This window comes from Taudactylus pleione, unplaced genomic scaffold (assembly GCF_031769625.1).
Source record: "Taudactylus pleione unplaced genomic scaffold, aTauple2 ptg000695l, whole genome shotgun sequence".
In the NCBI taxonomy this organism is placed as follows: Eukaryota; Metazoa; Chordata; class Amphibia; order Anura; family Myobatrachidae; genus Taudactylus; species Taudactylus pleione.
The window spans coordinates 57,604-78,100 of NW_028285097.1; the positions used below are offsets into that span (position 1 = coordinate 57,604).

At 48.2% G+C, this 20,497-nt stretch overlaps 1 protein-coding gene across 1 annotated transcript; it reads left to right on the top strand.

The window, feature by feature from the left end:
* Positions 1-518: 518 nt before the first annotated feature.
* On the top strand, positions 519-15,092 carry LOC148477730 (uncharacterized). Its single transcript, XM_088456274.1, has 3 exons — positions 519-1,181; positions 8,101-8,174; positions 8,702-15,092. Exons 1-3 carry the CDS (start codon positions 593-595, stop codon positions 8,798-8,800), a joined length of 762 nt encoding a protein of 253 aa, XP_088312400.1. The 5' UTR covers positions 519-592; the 3' UTR covers positions 8,801-15,092.
* The last annotated feature ends 5,405 nt before the right edge of the window (positions 15,093-20,497 follow it).

Here is a 20,497-nt window from a genome sequence, read left to right on the forward strand (position 1 = left end):
CGAGCCTGACTCGGATCGGACTCGGATCGGGGGGGCTCGGGGGGGTTCGGATTTCAGAAATCCGAACCCGCTCACCCCTAATATACAGCAGTATATCTGTTCCCCCTTAGTAATACTATCCCACTGTGCTCTCTGCGATCTCATCTGTGTATACAGAAGTATATCCGTTCCCCCTTAGTAATACTATCCCACTGCGCTCTCTGCGATCTCATCTGTATATACAGCAGTATATCTGTTCCCCCTTAGTAATACTATCCCACTGCGCTCTCTGCGATCTCATCTGTATATACAGCAGTATATCCGTTCCCCCTTAGTAATACTATCCCACTGCGCTCTCTGCGATCTCATCTGTACATACAGCAGTATATCCGTTCCCCCTTAGTAATACTATCCCACTGCGCTCTCTGCGATCTCATCTGTATATATACAGCAGTATATCTGTACCCCCTTAGTAAATTCCACTTATCGTTGTTCTTCCTTTGCACATGTAAATAGTCACTTTCCTGCTGTCGTTTCAGGCTTAGTGCCAGTGTGGGCACAGGATGCCACCGCAGACACCGCTGGTGACCCCTACCAAACTCAGTCGACAGTCATGTTTAATATTCTTCAGGGGGAGAATTACTCTATAATGCTGAACACCGGGCAGAAGACCAGTACGTCGCCCTCTCTCACCACCCACAGTGACAGCTCCACACAACTCACTGTGAGAAACCAGGACCGTGCCACAACGCTACTTTCCACTACGCATCAGATCACAGAATCGCTATCACATACAAGTCAGAGCCTCTCCGTAGAGTTACCGCCTGCGAGTGTTGGAAATACTACAGCAGATGAGGATACCACCAGTGCAACGTGTGCTACAGGCGAGAGCAAAACCGGGATCCCTCCAACTACAAGTAGGAACACCACCAACAACCCATCAGCTATAGCAGAGAACAGCACCAACACCCCAACTGGTAAAAGCAAGAACAGCACCGATACGCCGACAGTGACTAGTGGAAGCAGCGCCAGCATTTCATCTACTGCATTTGCAACCAGCACCGGAACGTCATCTGGCACAATGACCGACAGCTTGTTGCCTGTGACACCCAATAAGCCAATTGCCAGTCTGAGAACTTCAGGTCATGCGGTTGTGAACCCAAGAACCGTGAAGAGGACGGCGCGTGTGATCAGCACGACTGGTGAGTTGCTGACATATGCCTCAGAGTTAGGGGCAAATCAGAGAATGGAGCAATTTGCACCATGGAAGATGTGGGAGAGTCCGCATTTTTCGGGTACTCCCAGGGCCGGTGCTAGGGTGTTCGGCGCACCCCTGCAAACTATAAATTTGCTCTCTGATATAGTTAGCATTCACACATTTCTAATGCACGAACGAATGGCTCCATTGGTGAAGTGTCTGAGTACAAAGTGTGGGGTGATAGGTTCGAATCCCAGGTGTGACTGTATTTTAAATTAAGGAGATCGTGAAGTAGCCTCATATAGTTAGAATTCACAGGTTTCCATTGTAGCAGCAAATGGGTCCATTGGTAGAGTGAATGACGGCGTGAGGTGATAGGTTCGAGTCCCAGCTGTGACAGTGTTTTGAAATGTGTTAAATTAAGGAGAATATGGGGTATATTTACTAAGAATCGTGTCTGGCCTGTGTTTGTCAGAGATTACACGGGTGGGAACGATCATACATGGAGGGCTTAAAAAAATTTCTTAGGATCGTTCTTTCCGATGGTGTATGTGATCATTTTTACCCGTGTTTAATCCCCGTGTTTACGTAGACTAACACTCCTGAACAAGCAGCCTGCACATATCAGTGAGATCAGTGCAGGCTGTTGTGTGTATTAACCACTTGCCTGGCACGCATTGCATCAGATGCGACCACACCAGACTGATGCAACCAGTCAGAAATGCCCACTAGGCGGCTGCCGGAAGTTAATCTTCCAGCAGCCGCCTATGTCAGAGGCACCTGCTGGTCCCTCTACACCCTCGGATTCACCTCCAGTGTGTCCCGATCACTGCTGGCCACAGTGATCGGGCACCCAGCGGGACCCCCTCCTGGCACGGCTGCAGGCAACCGTGCCTTCAATAGATCGGGCAGGCTGAGTGAACTCCCTCCCGGCATGGGCAGCCGGCAGCACCACCACGTACACACCCAGCGCGGCTGTGACAGCTGTAGAAGCAGGCAGCAGCTGTGGCTGCTGCTCCGGGGAGCCGGCGGCTCTCCCACCCTCTCCCTCCCCGGCTCGGCTGCCTACCTTCCTGTGATATCTGCAGAAGCAGCAGCCGCGGCTACCAGAGTCGTGGTTGCTGCTCTATATGAGCTGCTCCATCCCAAGCCGGCGGCGCTCGCACCCATTCCTCACCCGATGCAGCTGCCAGCACTGCAGATGCTCCGGCTACTGCTCTGTTCCGAGCCGGCTGCACTCGCACTTACTCCTCACCCGGCGCGGTTTCTATTGAGAGTTGACCCATCGGCTATCGATGGTACAGCTGTCAACGGCCATCATTTCAGTATACCATAAAAATTGCTATTTTCATGGTATACGGTGTTTTAAAAATAAATAAATTATATAAAATCATGTTGCATAAAGATGTTCTTGACTTAATTCAGTCATAAAAATCCCAGACAATTTCAAGGTGGTTTTTGGAAAAAAGTTTGTCCGTTAAGTGGTTAAAGAATAAAATAAAGGGTTAATTGTAGAACTAAAAAAAAATTACATGAGGTTCACCCCCCCCAAAGCATAAACTGCCCCGGGTTCCTGAGCCAGTGCTGGTTCTAAAAATACAGGGGACAAACGTGTGGGAGTACTCCGTATTTTATGAACCACCACTGGGCTGAGAGCCAGTCCAGGTTTTTAAAATACGGGGGAAAAAATGGTGTGGGTTTACCCATATTTTTAAAACCAGCACCGGACTCAAAGTAGCCGGGGTCCATAGCCAGGGTACCCTTTCTCCGGGGTTACCCTGGCCAAAGCATTAACTGGTTAATTCTTTGGCCAGGGTAACCCCTGGCCAGAGCCAGTACTGGTTCTAAAAATACAGGGGACAAAACGTGTGGGAGTACCCCGTATTTTATGAACCAGCACTGGGCTGAGAGCCAGTCCTGGTTTTTAAAATACGGGGAAAAAAATGGTGTGGGTTTACCCATATTTTTAAAACCAGCACCGGACTCAAAGTAGCCGGGGTGTAATGCCACAGCCAGGGTACCCTTTCTCCGGGGTTACCCTGGCCAAAGCATTAACACACCAAGCTAGTCAGCCCAGACCAGGGAACTCAGGGGAGATGGGGACCCCCCAATAAAAGAGTCCCCTAGGGCTCTTCCCTGCACACCTGCCGGTGGGTGCAGGGGTAGTAGTGTAAAGAATAGATGGCTACTATTGTTTTTTACAGTGGGACTACAGGTGCCAGCGTGCCTGCCCTTTGGCACTTGTGGAACTGCAATAGTAAAAAAGACCACAGTGCACACAGATAGATAAATGTAGATAGTAACATTTTATGTTTTAATGCTTTGGGGGGGAGGGAACCCCAATGTATTTATTTCTTTAAATGAACCCTTTCTTTTATTAATTACAGGCAGAAACATACACTGATCACACTGATCACACGGATCACACGGATCACACTGCTCACACTGGGCCTGATTCAGAGCCGCTCGTAAGCGGCCTCTCGTTCGCTCCGAACGATGTTTGCCCAACTGCGCATGCGTACGGATCGTTATATGCATGCGCGAACCAGTCAGTGCGGTCGAAATTCATGTGCTCGCAAAATAGCGAATGCCTGATAATTTGAGTGACAGAAAGAGTCGTATGTGGGTGGTAACAGGGGAAGGTGCTTGAAAACGGGGAGTGGACATCCGAACGCAGGCGTGCTTAAAGGTCAAAACGGGCGTTTTATGGATGTGCATAATTAAAACAGCAGCGTCATTGACCATGTCACTGGGTTATTTTATAGCCAGAACTGCTCGCAAAATTGTGGTAGCAAAAACCAACCACAAGAATAGCGAGCAGTTCATACCCTGGTCGATGTACTCGATTAATCTAATAAATAGCGGACATGACGTAGGATGCGAGCGGCCAGGGGACGTAGTTTCACAAAAAACGACTGCAAGTTTTGTTCGCTCGTTCAGACCTAGAGGCGTGAACAGACCGCAAACAGCGAACGGTTCATTTGAATAGCCACCCCAATTTTCTGCGTCCGGCTCTGAATCAGGCCCACTGCTCACACGGATCACACTGCTCACACTGCTCACATTGATCACACGGATCACACGGATCACACGGGTCACACGGGTCACACGGGTCACACGGATCACACTGATCACACGGATCACACTGATCCCACGGATCACACTGATCCCACTGATCACACTGATCCCACGGATCACACTGCTCTGTGTATGCTTCTGTAAGACACGCTGCTTAGGAGGGGGCCTATTTGAAACTTCTATTTTTTAAGCGTGTTTGCTTAAATTACACCCCTGATTATAATCACGATTGTTGGTAAATTCCCGCATTGTATTCCTGTGTATGGAAAGTACTGCTGTGCTCAGATGATGGTGTATTCCTGTGTATGGAAAGTACTGCTGTGCTCAGATGATGGTGTATTCCTGTGTATGGAAAGTACTGCTTTGCTCAGATGATGGTGTATTCCTGTGTATGGAAAGTACTGCTGTGCTCAGATGATGGTGTATTCCTGTGTATGGAAAGTACTGCTGTGCTCAGATGATGGTGTATTCATTACTACTTGTATTTACGGGGGAATTTTAACTTCGGATTTGGCCGCGTTCACCTCTAAAAATACAGAACATACCACTGTTTTTGCAGGAATGGGTATGCCGGGATGCCTCCTGTGAAAATGCCGACAGCGGCGTCCCGATGGTTGGTATCCCGACAGGGGTCAGGTAATTATACTTACCCTCCCCCCTTCTCCCCATAGCCCTCCCTTCTTGTAGCCTAACCCTCCCCACCCCGCACCCTAACCCTCCTCATCAGTGCCTAAACCCAAGTCTCTCCCCTTCATACCTAAACCTAACCCTCCCCCCTTTGTGCCTAACCCCCACCCAGTGGTGCCTGACGCTAACCCTGCAAAACCCAATCATAGCCCCACTACGCTGCCTATACCTAACACTACCCCCCTCCCGCGGTTAATAGCTGAGGGCGCCCGGACTCGTTCGGGGTGGCGTCCTTCTGTATTCCGTCATCGGGATTATGATTGGTGTCAGTATTTAAGTCCCGTGTCGGACTTTCAGCATCGGGATTCATCCTGTTTTTGCATTAGTAAATTCCCTTGTTTGTATAAATGGCAAATTACTCCCGTGATTGCAATCTTGGGCGAACACGGAGCGACTGTGATGCCGAACGCAAGGAATATGGCTCCAGCATCTCAATTCCTCGCCATTGTGTGGGACCATAAACTCACTCATGACTGCAACAATCGAATGGTCTGCAACCGATGCTGCGCCTTTGTGGTGGGGACAGGGATGTGCTGACCTGTCATCCTTAGGCTCAGTTATGTGGTGGGGACAGGGATGTGCTGATCTGTCATCCTTAGGGTCAGTTATGTGGTGGGGACAGGGATGTGCTGACCTGTCATCCTTAGGGTCAGTTATGTGGTGGGTACAGGGATGAGCTGACCTGTCATCCTTAGGGTCAGTTATGTGGTGAGGACAGGGATGTGCTGAGGTGTCATCCTTAGGGTCAGTTATGTGGTGAGGACAGGGATGTGCTTACCTGTCATCCTTAGGGTCAGTTATGTGGTGGGGACAGGGATGTGCTGACCTGTCATCCTTAGGGTCAGTTATGTGGTGAGGACAGGGATTTGCTGAGGTGTCATCCTTAGGGTCAGTTATGTGGTGAGGACAGGGATGTGCTGACCTGTCATCCTTAGGGTCAGTTATGTGGTGAGGACAGGGATGTGCTGACCTGTCAGCCTTAGGGTCAGTTATGTGGTGGGCAGGGATGTGCTGACCTGTCATCCTTAGGGTCAGTTATGTGGTGAGGACAGGGATGTGCTGACCTGTCATCCTTAGGGTCAGTTATGTGGTGGGGACAGGGATGTGCTGACCTGTCATCCTTAGGGTCAGTTATGTGGTGAGGACAGGGATGTGCTGACCTGTCATCCTTAGGGTCAGTTATGTGGTGGGGACAGGGATGTGCTGACCTGTCATCCTTAGGGTCAGTTATGTGGTGGAGGACAGGGATGTGCTGACCTGTCATCCTTAGGGTCAGTTATGTGGTGAGGACAGGGATATGCTGACCTGTCATCCTTAGGCTCAGTTATGTGATGGGGACAGAGATGTGCTGACCTGTCATCCTTAGGATCAGTTATGTGGTGAGGACGTGGATGTGCTGACCTGTCATCCTTAGGGTCAGTTATGTGGTGGGGACAGGGATGTGCTGACCTGTCACCCTTAGGGTCAGTTATGTGGTGGAGGACTGGGATGTGCTGACCTGTCATCCTTAGGGTCAGTTATGTGGTGAGGACAGGGATGTGCTGACCTGTCATCCTTAGTGTCAGTTATGTGGTGAGGACAGGGATGTGCTGACCTGTCACCCTTAGGGTCAGTTATGTGGTGAGGACAGGGATGTGCTGACCTGTCACCCTTAGGGTCAGTTATGTGGTGGGGACAGGGATGTGCTGACCTGTCACCCTTAGGGTCAGTTAGGTGGTGAGGACGGGGATGTGCTGACCTGTCACCCTTAGGGTCAGTTATGTGGTGAGGACAGGGATGTGCTGACCTGTCATCCTTAGGGTCAGTTATGTGGTGGGGACAGGGATGTGCTGACCTGTCATCCTTAGGGTCAGTTATGTGGTGGGGACAGGGATGTGCTGACCTGCCACCCTTAGGGTCAGTTATGTGGTGAGGACAGGGATGTGCTGACCTGTCACCCTTAGGGTCAGTTATGTGGTGAGGACAGGGATGTGCTGACCTGTCATCCTTAGGGTCAGTTATGTGGTGGGGACAGGGATGTGCTGACCTGCCACCCTTAGGGTCAGTTATGTGGTGAGGACAGGGATGTGCTGACCTGTCACCCTTAGGGTCAGTTATGTGGTGAGGACAGGGATGTGCTGACCTGTCATCCTTAGGGTCAGTTATGTGGTGAGGACAGGGATGTGCTGACATGTCATCCTTAGGGTCAGTTATGTGGTGAGGACAGGGATGTGCTGACCGGTCATCCCTAGGGTCAGTTATGTGATGAGGACGGGGATATGCTGACCTGTCACCCTTATGGTAGTTATGTGGTGGGGACAGGGATGTGCTGACCTGCCATCCTTAGGGTCAGTTATGTGGTGGGGACAGGGATGTGGTGACCTGTCATTCTTAGGGTCAGTTATGTGGTGAGGACAGGGATGTGCTGACCTGTCATCCATAGGGTCAGTTATGTGGTGAGGACAGGGATGTGCTGACCTGTCATCCATAGGGTCAGTTATGTGGTGGGGACAGGGATGTGCTGACCTGTCACCCTTAGGGTCAGTTATGTGATGAGGACGGGGATGTGCTGACCTGTCATCCTTAGGGTCAGTTATGTGGTGGGGACAGGGATGTGGTGACCTGTCATTCTTAGGGTCAGTTATGTGGTGAGGACAGGGATGTGCTGACCTGTCATTCTTAGGGTCAGTTATGTGGTGAGGACAGGGATGTGCTGACCTGTCATCCATAGGGTCAGTTATGTGGTGAGGACAGGGATGTGCTGACCTGTCATCCTTAGGGTGTTATGTGGTGGGGGACGGTAGTGATTCTGTTTGTCACATATATTTAGATTGGTAACCGCCAGCACTGGTTTTGCCTTTCACATGGACCGTAAATAATTTGATTTAGTCCTGAACCTTCATCCCTGTACACCCCTACAAGTGCCCCACGGCACCAAGTTTGGTGACCACCGCCCTCAGTGTCTCACTAAAATGGTTTTCTCTATGGTTATTTTGTACTTATAGTACAATGCTTCTTTTTTACTACAGATCTTGTTATTGTTTAACTTTCAGTGACATTGTATTATCCCCATGGCCCGCTGTGATACTTGGCACTACTACAGGCAGCACAGCCGGAGCTCTGCTACATTACATTGGGACAAAATCTCTATTTATAATGACCCCCTTCCTCTCATTCAGGCAGAGTTTCATTAAGTGTGAAGATTCGGAGCAGCGTTTCTAAGGACGAGGCCATCAGGAAGTTGTCACGAAAGGTAATTTTTATAACAAGGCTGCTGCTATATCTGTCGTGGCCTCGGTGTTGCACTTTATTGCGGCTGATGCACAGAAAGTCCTGCGCCAGTTTGTGTCACGTAAATTGCTTGAAATCGTCTCTGCTTAAGCTCAGAAAGCCATAACATGGAAATGCGACTATTTATTTATTACCAGTTATCTATATAGCGCACACATATTCCGCAGTGCTGCACAGAGAGTATCTGGCCATTCACATCAGTCCCTGACCCAGCGGAGCTTACACTCTATATTCCCTACCACATGTACACACACATACACACATACGCAAACACTACTGTTACTTTTTGTCAGAATGTCTATTTTGCCTATTTTTGTGCACAAACCACAACCACATAAAGTGTAACCACAAATGGTGCTCCATGCAGATGACATACGGCGTATCTGACGCTCACAGACACACAGAGACCTATCGCCGCCACAAACAATTGCGCCAAGTTCTCCTGACTCCATACTCGTGTTCTAATAGTTGTCACCTGTTTCCTTCTAGGTCTGTGAACTAATCGTTAATACCCCACAGCTTGAAGGCGTCTGGCTGAGCTTGGGACCGGACAGGACACGGATAATGTGTTTGGGTGCTGATGTCTAACAATCTTCCCATCAGTCTTTGAGGATCCAGCCTGGAATCTCATCTGCAATCTATCTATAGACACAGCTGCAATATGGGATCATCCCTATATGATAAAGCACAGACCAGGAACCAGCTAGCACCATTGTAGATACATTGATTATTCTGGTTTCAAGATATGTCAGAAATGTGTGTGTGGGGGGCACAAGTGGTTAAATTTTTTGTTGATTCAGTGAGTAAGGCTCATAGACCAGAACTGTCCTTCATGGACACCTAGGGTAAGTGACGTCAGACTGAGCTGTATATAGTTATAATGTATCCTGCTCTCCTGTGTACTGGAACCACCAGCGCGATCTGTTGATGAATTGACCTAGTGCCACCTAGTATTCAGCTAACTCCAAAAACTGAAAGTTTGCTTTCGGGAACCAACGTCATCTTCAGATGGCATTGAGTCCCCGAGCCCCGCTCATTCCTATGGGAAGGAGGTCCAAAGTTGCGAAGAGGGATCCCTGTTCGTGCCCTGCAGCCATGCACAGTCAGCTGGCACGGTAACGGTAAGTAACCCTACTACTTCTTTGGTAGCAGTGTTTTGAATCAAGGGGACATCTGATTTTCGGAGCAGCTGTCCCCGCAACAAACAATACTGAATTGCTTCAGTATTTAAGTATCCGCCGCCGCAACTTGCAGCCATCAATCATGAATAGGCCCCTAGAAGACCTGTAGCCAAAAAATATTGTGCATCTTACCATAAAAACACTGAAGAACAGCAGTCAGGGCGAGCGCTCCGATTCGCAATGATATTGGCGCAGTACCGTTGGAACAGTAAGCACTCCGCACGTAACGGCGGCACATTGCAACAACAACAACGCTCATTTTACCTGACACAAGCGTAGGAGTGCGCAGTAAAATCAGCGATGTTGGGCCACTGTGATTCTTCGGATTGAATTGCGCCCGAAGGACACAGTAGAACCAGAGAAACAGTCACTATTTTAACATTGTCAAATTTTTTATATACAGTGAGGCAAATGTATGAAGCTTGTGCTCCAGTAATGGTGCCATGCAGACACGCCATACTCAGCCTTGCAATAAGTGTTATATAAACTGCTATATACAAGTGATAACATGCGTCCTCGACAGGAAGTAACGACAGCGCTGCAGACGGAAATAAGTCATAATACCGTCATCTAGGTGAAAAACAAAAACATTTATTATAAAATACAATGCTATCCATTTATGTTACACAACAAACTACGTACATAAAGTCAAGAACTACACATATAGCAAATGTATCCGAACGTCTGATAGTTATATTATGAAATGTATCGCTTTTTTCTGCAAGAGTTAGGTGCACAGAAAAATCACAGATGTAAGTCCGTTCTTGTGCAGCAGATAGTACGTAATGCGGCAGAAAGTCGCTCATATGTGCGCTGTTAAGCAGACAAATATATTACCAACTGTAGCGGCCCCTTAGGACTTTAAATGACGTCTCACCCACAATCCTGAAATCTTACAATCTAATTGTAATCTCACTCAACCTGCAATCTGGGTCACTGGTGGAAACTGGTGAGACCGTGCTGACCGGAGGCTTGTGACCCAAAGAGGCGGCTGTGAGGTGCTGTAGTGCTTGGTGATCAAATCTTGCTGATTGGGCAGATAGTACATCCAAAATGATAATTGTATTAATCAGCTTTGTGGCAGTCATTCCAGTGAAGATCAAACAATGAAACAAAGTAACTGACGCATTTCTTCGTCAGTGGCGATTTCCTCTGGGGGCACTATCACAACCTTTTTGTTTTATAATTTGTAACTTGTACAGATACCAGATTTGATTTCTCGTCCCTGTTAAAATCCTAATAAAAAGATTATTAAATTTTTTTTTAAATTGTACGGCTACTAAAGGGGTGATATAATAAAGCTTGGAGAGATAAAATGGTGAGAGATAAAGCACCTACCAATCAGCTCCTAACTGTCACTTTACAGGCTGTGTTTGAAAAATGACAGGAGCTGATTGGTGCTTTATCTCTCTCAATGTTCTCTCTCCAAGCTTTACTAAATCTTAGAGGAGGACCAACACCATACAGAGATATGAGATCACAGGATATGAAAGGTGAATTTCATTATAATAGTGGAGACGTCCTAATAATAATACTTTTATAATAATATAAACATTCCCAATGAACACTGAAGTGGTAACATCAGAAATCACAGCGGATACAGATATTACTTCTTGCACCTTATACACATAGAAGAAATCATATTATACAAAACTGCAATGATTTGCTATTATTTTGTGCTGGTCTTTATTACACCTAATACAATAATTATACCAAACAACACAACGTAGTCCGGCACCAGGACACAGATGCTAGAAAAACAAAATGGAAGTATACAGTGTAGTATTGGCAAGCCTATATATAAAACAAAACAAAAAAGGAGAAAAATAATTTCAAAATGTAAGTTAAATAAATCTATTAACTAAATATTAAATTGAATTCGCATTTTCAGCTTCACAAATAAGATGACTCCTTAATGTGAAAAAAACTTATATTTTGGATCATTTTTCCCTAATACAGTAAACTTATCTACCATACACTTATAGTGACTAGTACATGGTGTGTTGCTAATATTGAATCATTTCATATTCTAAATGATCTGTATCACAGCACAGTGTGACCCGTGCCCACTGCTGACCCGTGCCCACTGTTGACCTGTGCCCACTGCTGACCCGTGCCCGCTGCTGACCCGTGCCCAGTGCTGACCTAACTAAATACATTCTGAAGCAACTTGGGAAGAAATATAACAGATGCTGTAAATATAACAAAGGCTTCGGGTTTATATGTCTGTACCCGGACTGCAGGCTCTGGTGTCTCTATCAATGATATAACCTGTACACTATTATAATATCTAATGTTATTAATGAAATTAGATAGTAAGGACCAGTCTGCCTCAGCAACAGATAGAAGGGACCTTATTGTCTCTAAAGTATTTTACTTTGCTTTTTGTCTGTTACAACGATGTTTGCGGGTGTGATACCATGTTGTAAATAGCGCCACATAATGTAATACTTTGTATTGGAGGGACAAGGTCATTATTTCGATGATTTTTATATATTGGTTTGTAATTGGCTTTGCTGCAACTTCTACTAAGAAATTACATTTTTTGTCTTCATTCCTATAATTTCCAACCATGAATTCACATAATTATAGAAATTAGCAGGAGCGCCCTCAGTGTAGGAAACAGAAATACACAGATTAATGGCTGATTGATACATTACACCGATTTATTAATGACATTCCTGTCTCATTTGCTATCTCTCCTCTCTCTGTCTTGCCCTTATAATATAGATGTTACATGTACTGTCCGTGACCTTTAGAAGATTGTTATTTATATAATGTGTAACATGCAGCAATACATAAAACCATACTTGCCTACTTTTTGTGAACAAGTTTCAGGGACATTATAATTAGTAAAGCGCCGTTGAGAGGGCGTGTCATGCTCCACCCAAAGGGCGTGTCTAGCTCCACCCAAAGGGCGTGTCTAGCTCCACCCAAAGGGCGTGTCTAGCTCCACCCAAAGGGCGTGTCATGCTCCACCCAAAGGGCGTGTCTAGCTCCACCCAAAGGGCGTGTCTAGCTCCACCCAAAGGGCGTGTCTAGCTCCACCCAAAGGGCGTGTCTAGCTCCACCCAAAGGGAGTGTCTAGCTCCACCCAAAGGGCGTGTCTAGCTCCACCCAAAGGGCGTGTCTAGCTCCACCCAAAGGGCGTGTCTAGCTCCACCCAAAGGGCGTGTCATGCTCCACCCAAAGGGCGTGTCTAGCTCCACCCAAAGGGCGTGTCTAGCTCCACCCAAAGGGCGTGTCTAACTCCACATATGAGTGCATCTATGCTTAAATGCTTGTTGCGAGTTATTTCTGTCTAACATTAATAGCAATATATTTTGGAAAATTTTGCAAGTATTAACCAGCTGCATAAAATATATTTACATTTAGATCACGCTTATCGAGGTAGCCATTATTTTGATGTTCTACTTGAGATACAGTATATTTGTTCAACTACTTTTGTACCTATGTTTTGACAAATTCCATTGACTCGCAACATATAATATGAAATTACAGACTGATTTTAATGATCATCTCTCGGTAAAGAAGCAGATTTTAAAACTTTTTGCTGTATTGTCCTTTTTATGTGTTTACAGTGAGGAACTTCTCTGTTCACTTACACTGGGAATAATATCTCCCCCTTTATTTGAACTAAAGATTGCTAATAAAAATTCTTAATCTCATTCACAGCTCACGCTAACAGCAGACGCTTAGCATGTGCCACGCCGTGATCTGCTGCTGGGGGACCAACAAAGAGCAGCTGGGTAATGACAACAGTGTCTGCTGCAAATCACTATTGTTGCTCAGCACACCTTTGAGGGTCCCCCAGGAGAGTTATGCTGCAGTGAGTAATCCAAAGAATCTAGGGGTTTTGATTTACAATCTGGGGCAGCGGGAGTCTCCTGCATGATGTGAGACGGTAGCCAACTTTGTATACAGGTTGTTTTTGAGCAGCATCTCTTCTTACTCAACACATTTTTACTTAGTTGCTGCTTCCCCCTGGTGGAGTCCCAGGAAACTGCATGCTGAAACAGTTTCCCCTTGGACCCCTGCATTTTTGTACTATAGCACCCATACGTTTTGGGTATAGCAATGTTTTCACCTTACTTGGTAGTGCAGTATTAATACTCACATATGTCCAGACTATTTGCAGTGTTTGAGGCAGAATGTATACACAAGAATGTATTTTCTTCAGCGGCAAGTGAACTGAATGTAATCTATACCCGTGTGGGTTGTTTATTCCTGTATTCCTGGCCGAGTTCTGATCATTGTCGCCTCTGAGGTGACGTAAAATCTCTCCATTTTATGCAGCTAAATAACTCCACTAAGTTCAGTTATGGTACCAAATATAAACCGGTTCCAAACCTCATTTTAATTTTACATATCACTATTTTTTTCCTTGTTGACTGCAATATCTGTCCCTAATTAAGACATTATTAAAGATAATGTGAATTACTACATACATCCCTACATATATCCCTATACATTAAGGTTTATCCAGATCTACCCATCGTAACAAAACAATGCAATTGGTGCGTGATCCATATCAAAGGTGATGTAACAGGAATATAGGAGAACGATTGTCACAATATGGGAGATAAATGTTTCCTGTGCTGGAATTCCACAACCTTAAGGCTCCATTTTACACCAGTACTGAATACCAATGGTATCACAGTGATACTAATAAATATGCCACCGGTACTTAATATAAATGATCTGTCCGGTGAGGTCCGATGATTTCCTCCTCTGTGTTGCCAGGAGCATAACGCTGGCAGCGACGGGCTAATGTCTATGTGTGACGGCCGTTTGCACATGCTCATTGCATTTTAACCCGTTGGGGACTCTGCAAAGTCTGGAAGGCTTTGCTGATGCAGTAAATGTTTATGCTGGGACCCCACTGCTGGCAACTGGGACCGTAACGCTAACGCCATCTATAGAGGTACAAGTGATGCGGTCGCTGACAGTGGTGAGCTTACAGCTAAGCCTACCGCAGTTTGCTAAATACTCACAGGAGGTCAAGAACCTTATAACATGTGCTAAAGGGGTTATAGCTTGTTCTTGAATGGAACCCTTAGGGGCCCATTTATCACGGATCGCTTTTGGGCATGGCAGTAACGTCCATGAATGCATTGCAAAGAGCGATCCTATCGGTCGGATGTATCCCCTGGGTCATGGGCTCAGAAAGGAGCACGTCCCTGCCATGTCTCCGGAGAGCTACCGGCCGATGCAGGGGATGCAACTCCGCCATAGCCGGGGAGGGTTCCGGCAGATCCCTCCACCGGCTAATAGTGCGCGGTGTAGCTCATAGACTACAGCGGTTAACGCCATCTTTAGAAGGCGTTAGCTGCAGGGGCCGATATCTGGAATGTATCGCATTCCAGATATTGGCACATTTGGCAGCATCGCAGCCCCCATAAAACCTGTGGGTGGGGCGTCTGCCAGCTGCAATGGAGGGATCGCAGCAGGTATTGGAGATACCTGCTACATACCTGTTGTGGTCCCTCCTTAATACATACGGAGGATCCTTAGTATTTGAGGTAAACCCACGAAAACGGGTGTTTTAGGGGATTATACCTCAAATACACTTTGATAAATAGGCCCCTTAGTGTTGTAATGCCGCCATAGTGTGATCTGTGATAGTGTATCCTTATATCTGTATTTATCACTGGACTCTATTCTGTTACATTTCTTCCAGGACTGAGGCTTCCTCTGATTTCTGCATGTTTTAAAAATATTTCAGATCTCTGTTTAGTTCTCTGTTGTCATTTTTATAAATAAACTGCAATAAGATTTATGATAATTGTGTCATGACAATGAGTAATAGCGGCTGGATCGTTAGCAGATTGTCTGTTGTAATACAAATAATTCTATAGCATGTTACATGTACAAAGAGTAAGCACCTATGTCCTACGTATATCGATCCCCAGGGCCGCAGGTTTGGAGCAGAGTGACGTGATGGATGATTTTGGTGTAGGGAGGGAAAAAGGGAACTTAGTAACATGCTGCATGATCATGTTTTATCTCATTACCAGGGGTACGTGGCCTTGCCCCTTCCACAAATCCAGACATATCCCCCACAGGACGTCCATGCAAAGCGCCGGTTTGGAGGCAAATATTCAGGAAAGACTTGGAATGCTATGCTCCTTTCTACATATCTGCTTTGATACAGTGGCAGAACTAGAGAGTGGTGGGCCCAGGTGCAAGAATATGCTTTGGACCCCAGTAATGGTCCACCTATGCAGTGCCCCTTATACAGTGCCCCCAGAAGTGGTCCCCCCTACGCAGTGCCCCCAGAAGAAGTCACCCCTATGCATTGACCCCAGTGGTAGTCCCCCCTATGTAGTGTCCCCAGTGGTAGTCCCCCCTATGCATTGCCCCAGTAGTAATCCCCCTATGCATTGCCCCCAGTAGTAATCCCCCCTATGCATTGCCCCAGTAGTAGTCCCCCCTATGCATTGCCTCCAGTAGTAGCCTCCCCTATGCATTGCCCCCAGTAGTAATTCCCCTATGCATTGCCCCCAGTAGTAATCCCCCCTATGCATTGCCCCCAGTAGTAATCCCCCCTATGCATTGCCCCCAGTAACAATCCCCCTAAGCATTGCCCCCAGTAGTAATCCCCCTATGCATTGCCCCCAGTAGTAATCCCCCCTATGCATTGCCCCCAGTAGTAGTCCCCCTATGCATTGCCCCAGTAGTAATCCCCCTATGCATTTCCCCCAGTAGTAATCCCCCTATGCATTGCCCCCAGTAGTAATCCCCCCTATGCATTGTCCCCAGTAGTAATCCCCCCTATGCATTGCCCCAATAGTAGCCTCCCCTATGCATTGCCCCCAGTAGTAATCCCCCTATGCATTGCCCCCAGTAGTAATCCCCCTATGCATTGCCCCCAGTAGTACCCCCTGTGCATTGCCCCCAGTAGTAGTCCCCCTGTGCATTGCCCCAGTAGTAATCCCCCCTGTGCATTGCCCCAGTAGTAATCCCCTCTATGCATTGCCCCCAGTAGTAACCTGCCCCTATGCATTGCCCCCAGTAGTAATCCCCCCTATGCATTGCCCCCAGTAGTAATCCCCCTATGCATTGCCCACAGTAGTAATCCCCCTATGCATTGCCCCCAGTAGTAGCCTCCCCTATGCATTGCCCCCAGTAGTAATCCTCCTATGCATTGCCCCCAGTAGTAGCCTCCCCTATGCATTGCCCACAGTAGTAATCCCCCTATGCATTGCCCCCAGTAGTAGCCTCCCCTATGCATTGCCCACAGTAGTAATCCCCCTATGCATTGTCCCCAGTAGTAATCCACCCTATGCATTGCCCCCAGTAGTAGCCTCCCCTATGCATTGCCCCCAGTAGTAATCCTCCTATGCATTGCCCCCAGTAGTAGTCCCCCCTGTGCATTGCCCCCTGTAGTAGTCCCCCCTGTGCATTGCCCCCAGTAGGGTCCTGCCCTATGCATTGCCCCCAGTAGTAATCCTCCCTATGCATTGCCCCCAGTAGTAATCCCCCTATGCATTGCCCACAGTAGTAACCCCCCTATGCATTGCCCACAGTAGTAACCCCCCTATGCAGTGCCCCCAGTAGTAGTCCCCCCTATGCATTGCCCCCAGTAGTAATCCCCCTATGCATTGCCCCCAGTAGTAGTCCCCCCTATGCATTGCCCCCAGTAGTAATCCCCCTATGCATTGCCCCCAGTAGCAGTCCCCCCTGTGCATTGCCCCCAGTAGTAAGCCCCCTAAGCATTGCCCCCAGTAGTAAGCCCCCTATGAATTGTCCCCAGTAGTAAGCCCCCTATGCATTGTCCCCAGTAGTAAGCCCCCTATGCATTGCCCCCAGTAGTAATCCCCCCTGTGCATTGCCCCCAGTAGTCGTCCCCCCTGTGCATTGCCCCAGTAGTAATCCCCCCTATGCATTGCCCCAGTAGTAATCCCCCCTATGCATTGCCCCCAGTAGTAACCTGCCCCTTTGCATTGCCCCCAGTAGTAATCCCCCCTATGCATTGCCCCCAGTAGTAATCCCCCTATGCATTGCCCACAGTAGTAATCCCCCTATGCATTGTCCCCAGTAGTAATCCCCCAATGCATTGCCCTCAGTAGTAGTCCCCCCTATGCATTGCCCCCAGTAGTAGCCTCCCCTATGCATTGCCCCCAGTAGTAATCCTCCTATGCATTGCCCCCAGTAGTAGTCCCCCCTGTGCATTGCCCCCAGTAGTAGTCCCCCCTGTGCATTGCCCCAGTAGTAATCCCCCCTATGCATTGCCCCCAGTAGTGTCCTGCCCTATGCATTGCCCCCAGTAGTAATCCTCCCTATGCATTGCCCCCAGTAGTAATCCCCCTATGCATTGCCCCCAGTAGTAATCCCCCTGTGCATTGCCCACAGTAGTAATCCCCCTATGCATTGCCCACAGTAGTAACCCCCTTATGCATTGCCCCCAGTAGTAGCCCGCCCTATGCATTGCCCCCAGTAGTAGCCCCCCCTATGCAGTGCCTCCAGTAGTAGTCCCCCCTATGCATTGCCCCCAGTAGTAGTCCCCCCTATGCATTGCCCCCAGTAGTAGTCCCCCCTGTGCATTGCCCCCAGTAGTACGCCCCCTATGCATTGCCCCCAGTAGTAAGCCCCCTATGCATTGTCCCCAGTAGTAAGCCCCCTATGCATTGCCCCCAGTAGTAAGCCCCCTATGAATTGTCCCCAGTAGTAAGCCCCCTATGAATTGTCCCCAGTAGTAGTCCCCCCTGTGCATTGCCCCCAGTAGTAAGCCCCCTATGCATTGCCCCCAGTAGTAGTCCCCCCTGTGCATTACCCCCAGTAGTAATCCACCTATGCATTGCCCCCAGTAGTAGTCCCCCTATGCATTGCCCCCAGTAGTAATCCCCCTATGCATTGCCCCCAGTAGTAGTCCCCCCTGTGCATTGCCCCTAGTAGTAATCCCCCTATGCATTGCCCCCAGTAGTAATCCCCCTATGCATTGCCCCCAGTAGTATTCCCCCTATGCATTGCCCCCAGTAGTAATCCCCCTATGCATTGCCCCCAGTAATAGTCCCCCCTGTGCATTGCCCCCAGTAGTTATCCCCCTATGCATTGCCCCTAGTAGTAATCCCCCTATGCATTGCCCCCAGTAGTAATCCCCCTGTGCATTGCCCCCAGTAGTAATCCCCCTATGCATTGCCCCCAGTAGTAGTCCCCCCTGTGCATTGCCCCCAGTAGTAATCCCCCTATGCATTGCCCCCAGTAGTAATCCCCCCTATGCCTTGCCCCCAGTAGTAATCCCCCTATGCATTGCCCCCAGTAGTAGTCCCCCTATGCATTGCCCCCAGTAGTAGTCCCCCTGTGCATTGCCCCCAGTAGTAATCCCCCTATGCATTGCCCCCAGTTGTAATCCCCCTATGCATTGCCCCCAGTAGTAGTCCCCCCTGTGCATTTCCCCCAGGAGTAAGCCCCCTATGCATTGCCCCCAGTAGTAATTCCTCTATGCATTGCCCCCAGTAGTAATTCCCCTATGCATTGCCCCCAGTAGTAGTCCCCCCTGTGCATTGCCCCCAGTAGTATGCCCCCTATGAATTGCCCCCAGTAGTAATTCCCCTATGCATTGCCCCCAGTAGTAGTCCCCCCTGTGCATTGCCCCCAGTTGTAAGCCCCCTGTGCATTGCCCCCAGTAGTAATCCCCCTATGCATTGCCCCCAGTTGTAATCCCCCTATGCATTGCCCCCAGTTGTAATCCCCCTATGCATTGCCCCCAGTAGTAGTCCCCCCTGTGCATTGCCCCCAGTAGTAATCCCCCTATGCATTGCCCCCAGTAGTAGTCCCCCATGTGCATTGCCCCCAGTAGTAAGCCCCTATGCATTGCCCCCAGTAGTAGTCCCCCCTGTGCATTGCCCCCAGTAGTAATCCCCCGTATGCATTGCTTGCTTTGCTCCCAGTGGAGAATCAGAGCCACTATCTTGAAAGGTCATCGCACAGCAAATATTCTGCCATTTTCATGCAAAGTTGGATTTAGGCATCAGAAATAATTAAATTCAAATGGCTTCATTGCTAATAAACGGCACAAGCTGGACAAAAAGTTTTCATGTTGTACTGTACAATATACATGTATTTATCTGGGATAGTTTATGGTCTCATTATTAAGAAAACTCATTGTACTGGCATTTACCCTAATGTCACCCTTATTTTATTATCAAAGATGTAGAAACAGGGGCGTGGCCTGGCGGGCAAACGGAGAACACGCTCGTGGTGTGAGCTCCTGCCCGGAACTATATAAAAACCCCAAATACAACCTGTGGGGGACCACCTAAAGACCTCTGCCTTGTCGCATCTGAGGTGTAGGGGGTGTAGGTTGCGGAGCCGGGAGGTATAGTACCTCCGCAGGTTGTGACTCACCCGCCTTACTGCAGTCGGGACCTGAGGCCGAGGATGCCGCAGTTGGAGGCCGTGAGTGTGGTGTCTGCACGTGGCCCGGCTGTCTCTGCTGCTCCTCTCTCTGTCTGGGTGGCGCCCGCTGTTCTTCCCTGCCTGCTTACGCGTCGCTGACTCCCGGAGGAGCGGGTGACCGGGCTGCTGCGCTGTGCGCGCTGGTGTGGCCACTGGCTTCCGGCGGCCATTGTTGGCACTTAAAAGGAGGAGGGGAGAGGCTGCCGGAACATAAGCAAGTTTGGTGGGATATAGTACATCAACTGTGGAGAAATACACTTCTCTTGGAGTCAAGGGACATTTGCCAGGTGACATTGTGTGGGTGCTGACGACCTGTCTGTACTTTGCTATTGTAAAATATACTACTTTAAAACACTGATCCCTCACTACCAAATATAAAGCTCTGATTCCTGGAGCTTTGGCTCCCTCATGTGGCAGTTTACTGTAACTCTACTCTATAAGCTCCCATTCTAAGCCGATTTACTATTATTTCCGCTACTGTATTTCACCTGGGCTTCATTATTAAATCTGACGCATACCCGTACACCTTCATGCCCCAATTTAGAGGAGGTGTATTTTTGCCTGGCAAGATGTGGCCAACTTGATGAGAAAAATGCCCGTTAGACCGTGATCACATTGTGTTGAGGGGAACCTGTATCATGATACCGCCTATATAAGTTTATCTCAATTGGAAAATCACACAGCATTACCTTATGGGGAGACG

Bases quoted from the DNA above. Each gene is read 5' to 3' on its own strand.
- LOC148477730 (XM_088456274.1), top strand. From the start codon at position 593: ATGTTTAATATTCTTCAGGGGGAGAATTACTCTATAATGCTGAACACC. The intron at 1,182-8,100 runs GTGAGTTGCTGA...CCTCTCATTCAG, and splicing joins GCGTGTGATCAGCACGACTG to GCAGAGTTTCATTAAGTGTG. The intron at 8,175-8,701 runs GTAATTTTTATA...GTTTCCTTCTAG, and splicing joins TCAGGAAGTTGTCACGAAAG to GTCTGTGAACTAATCGTTAA.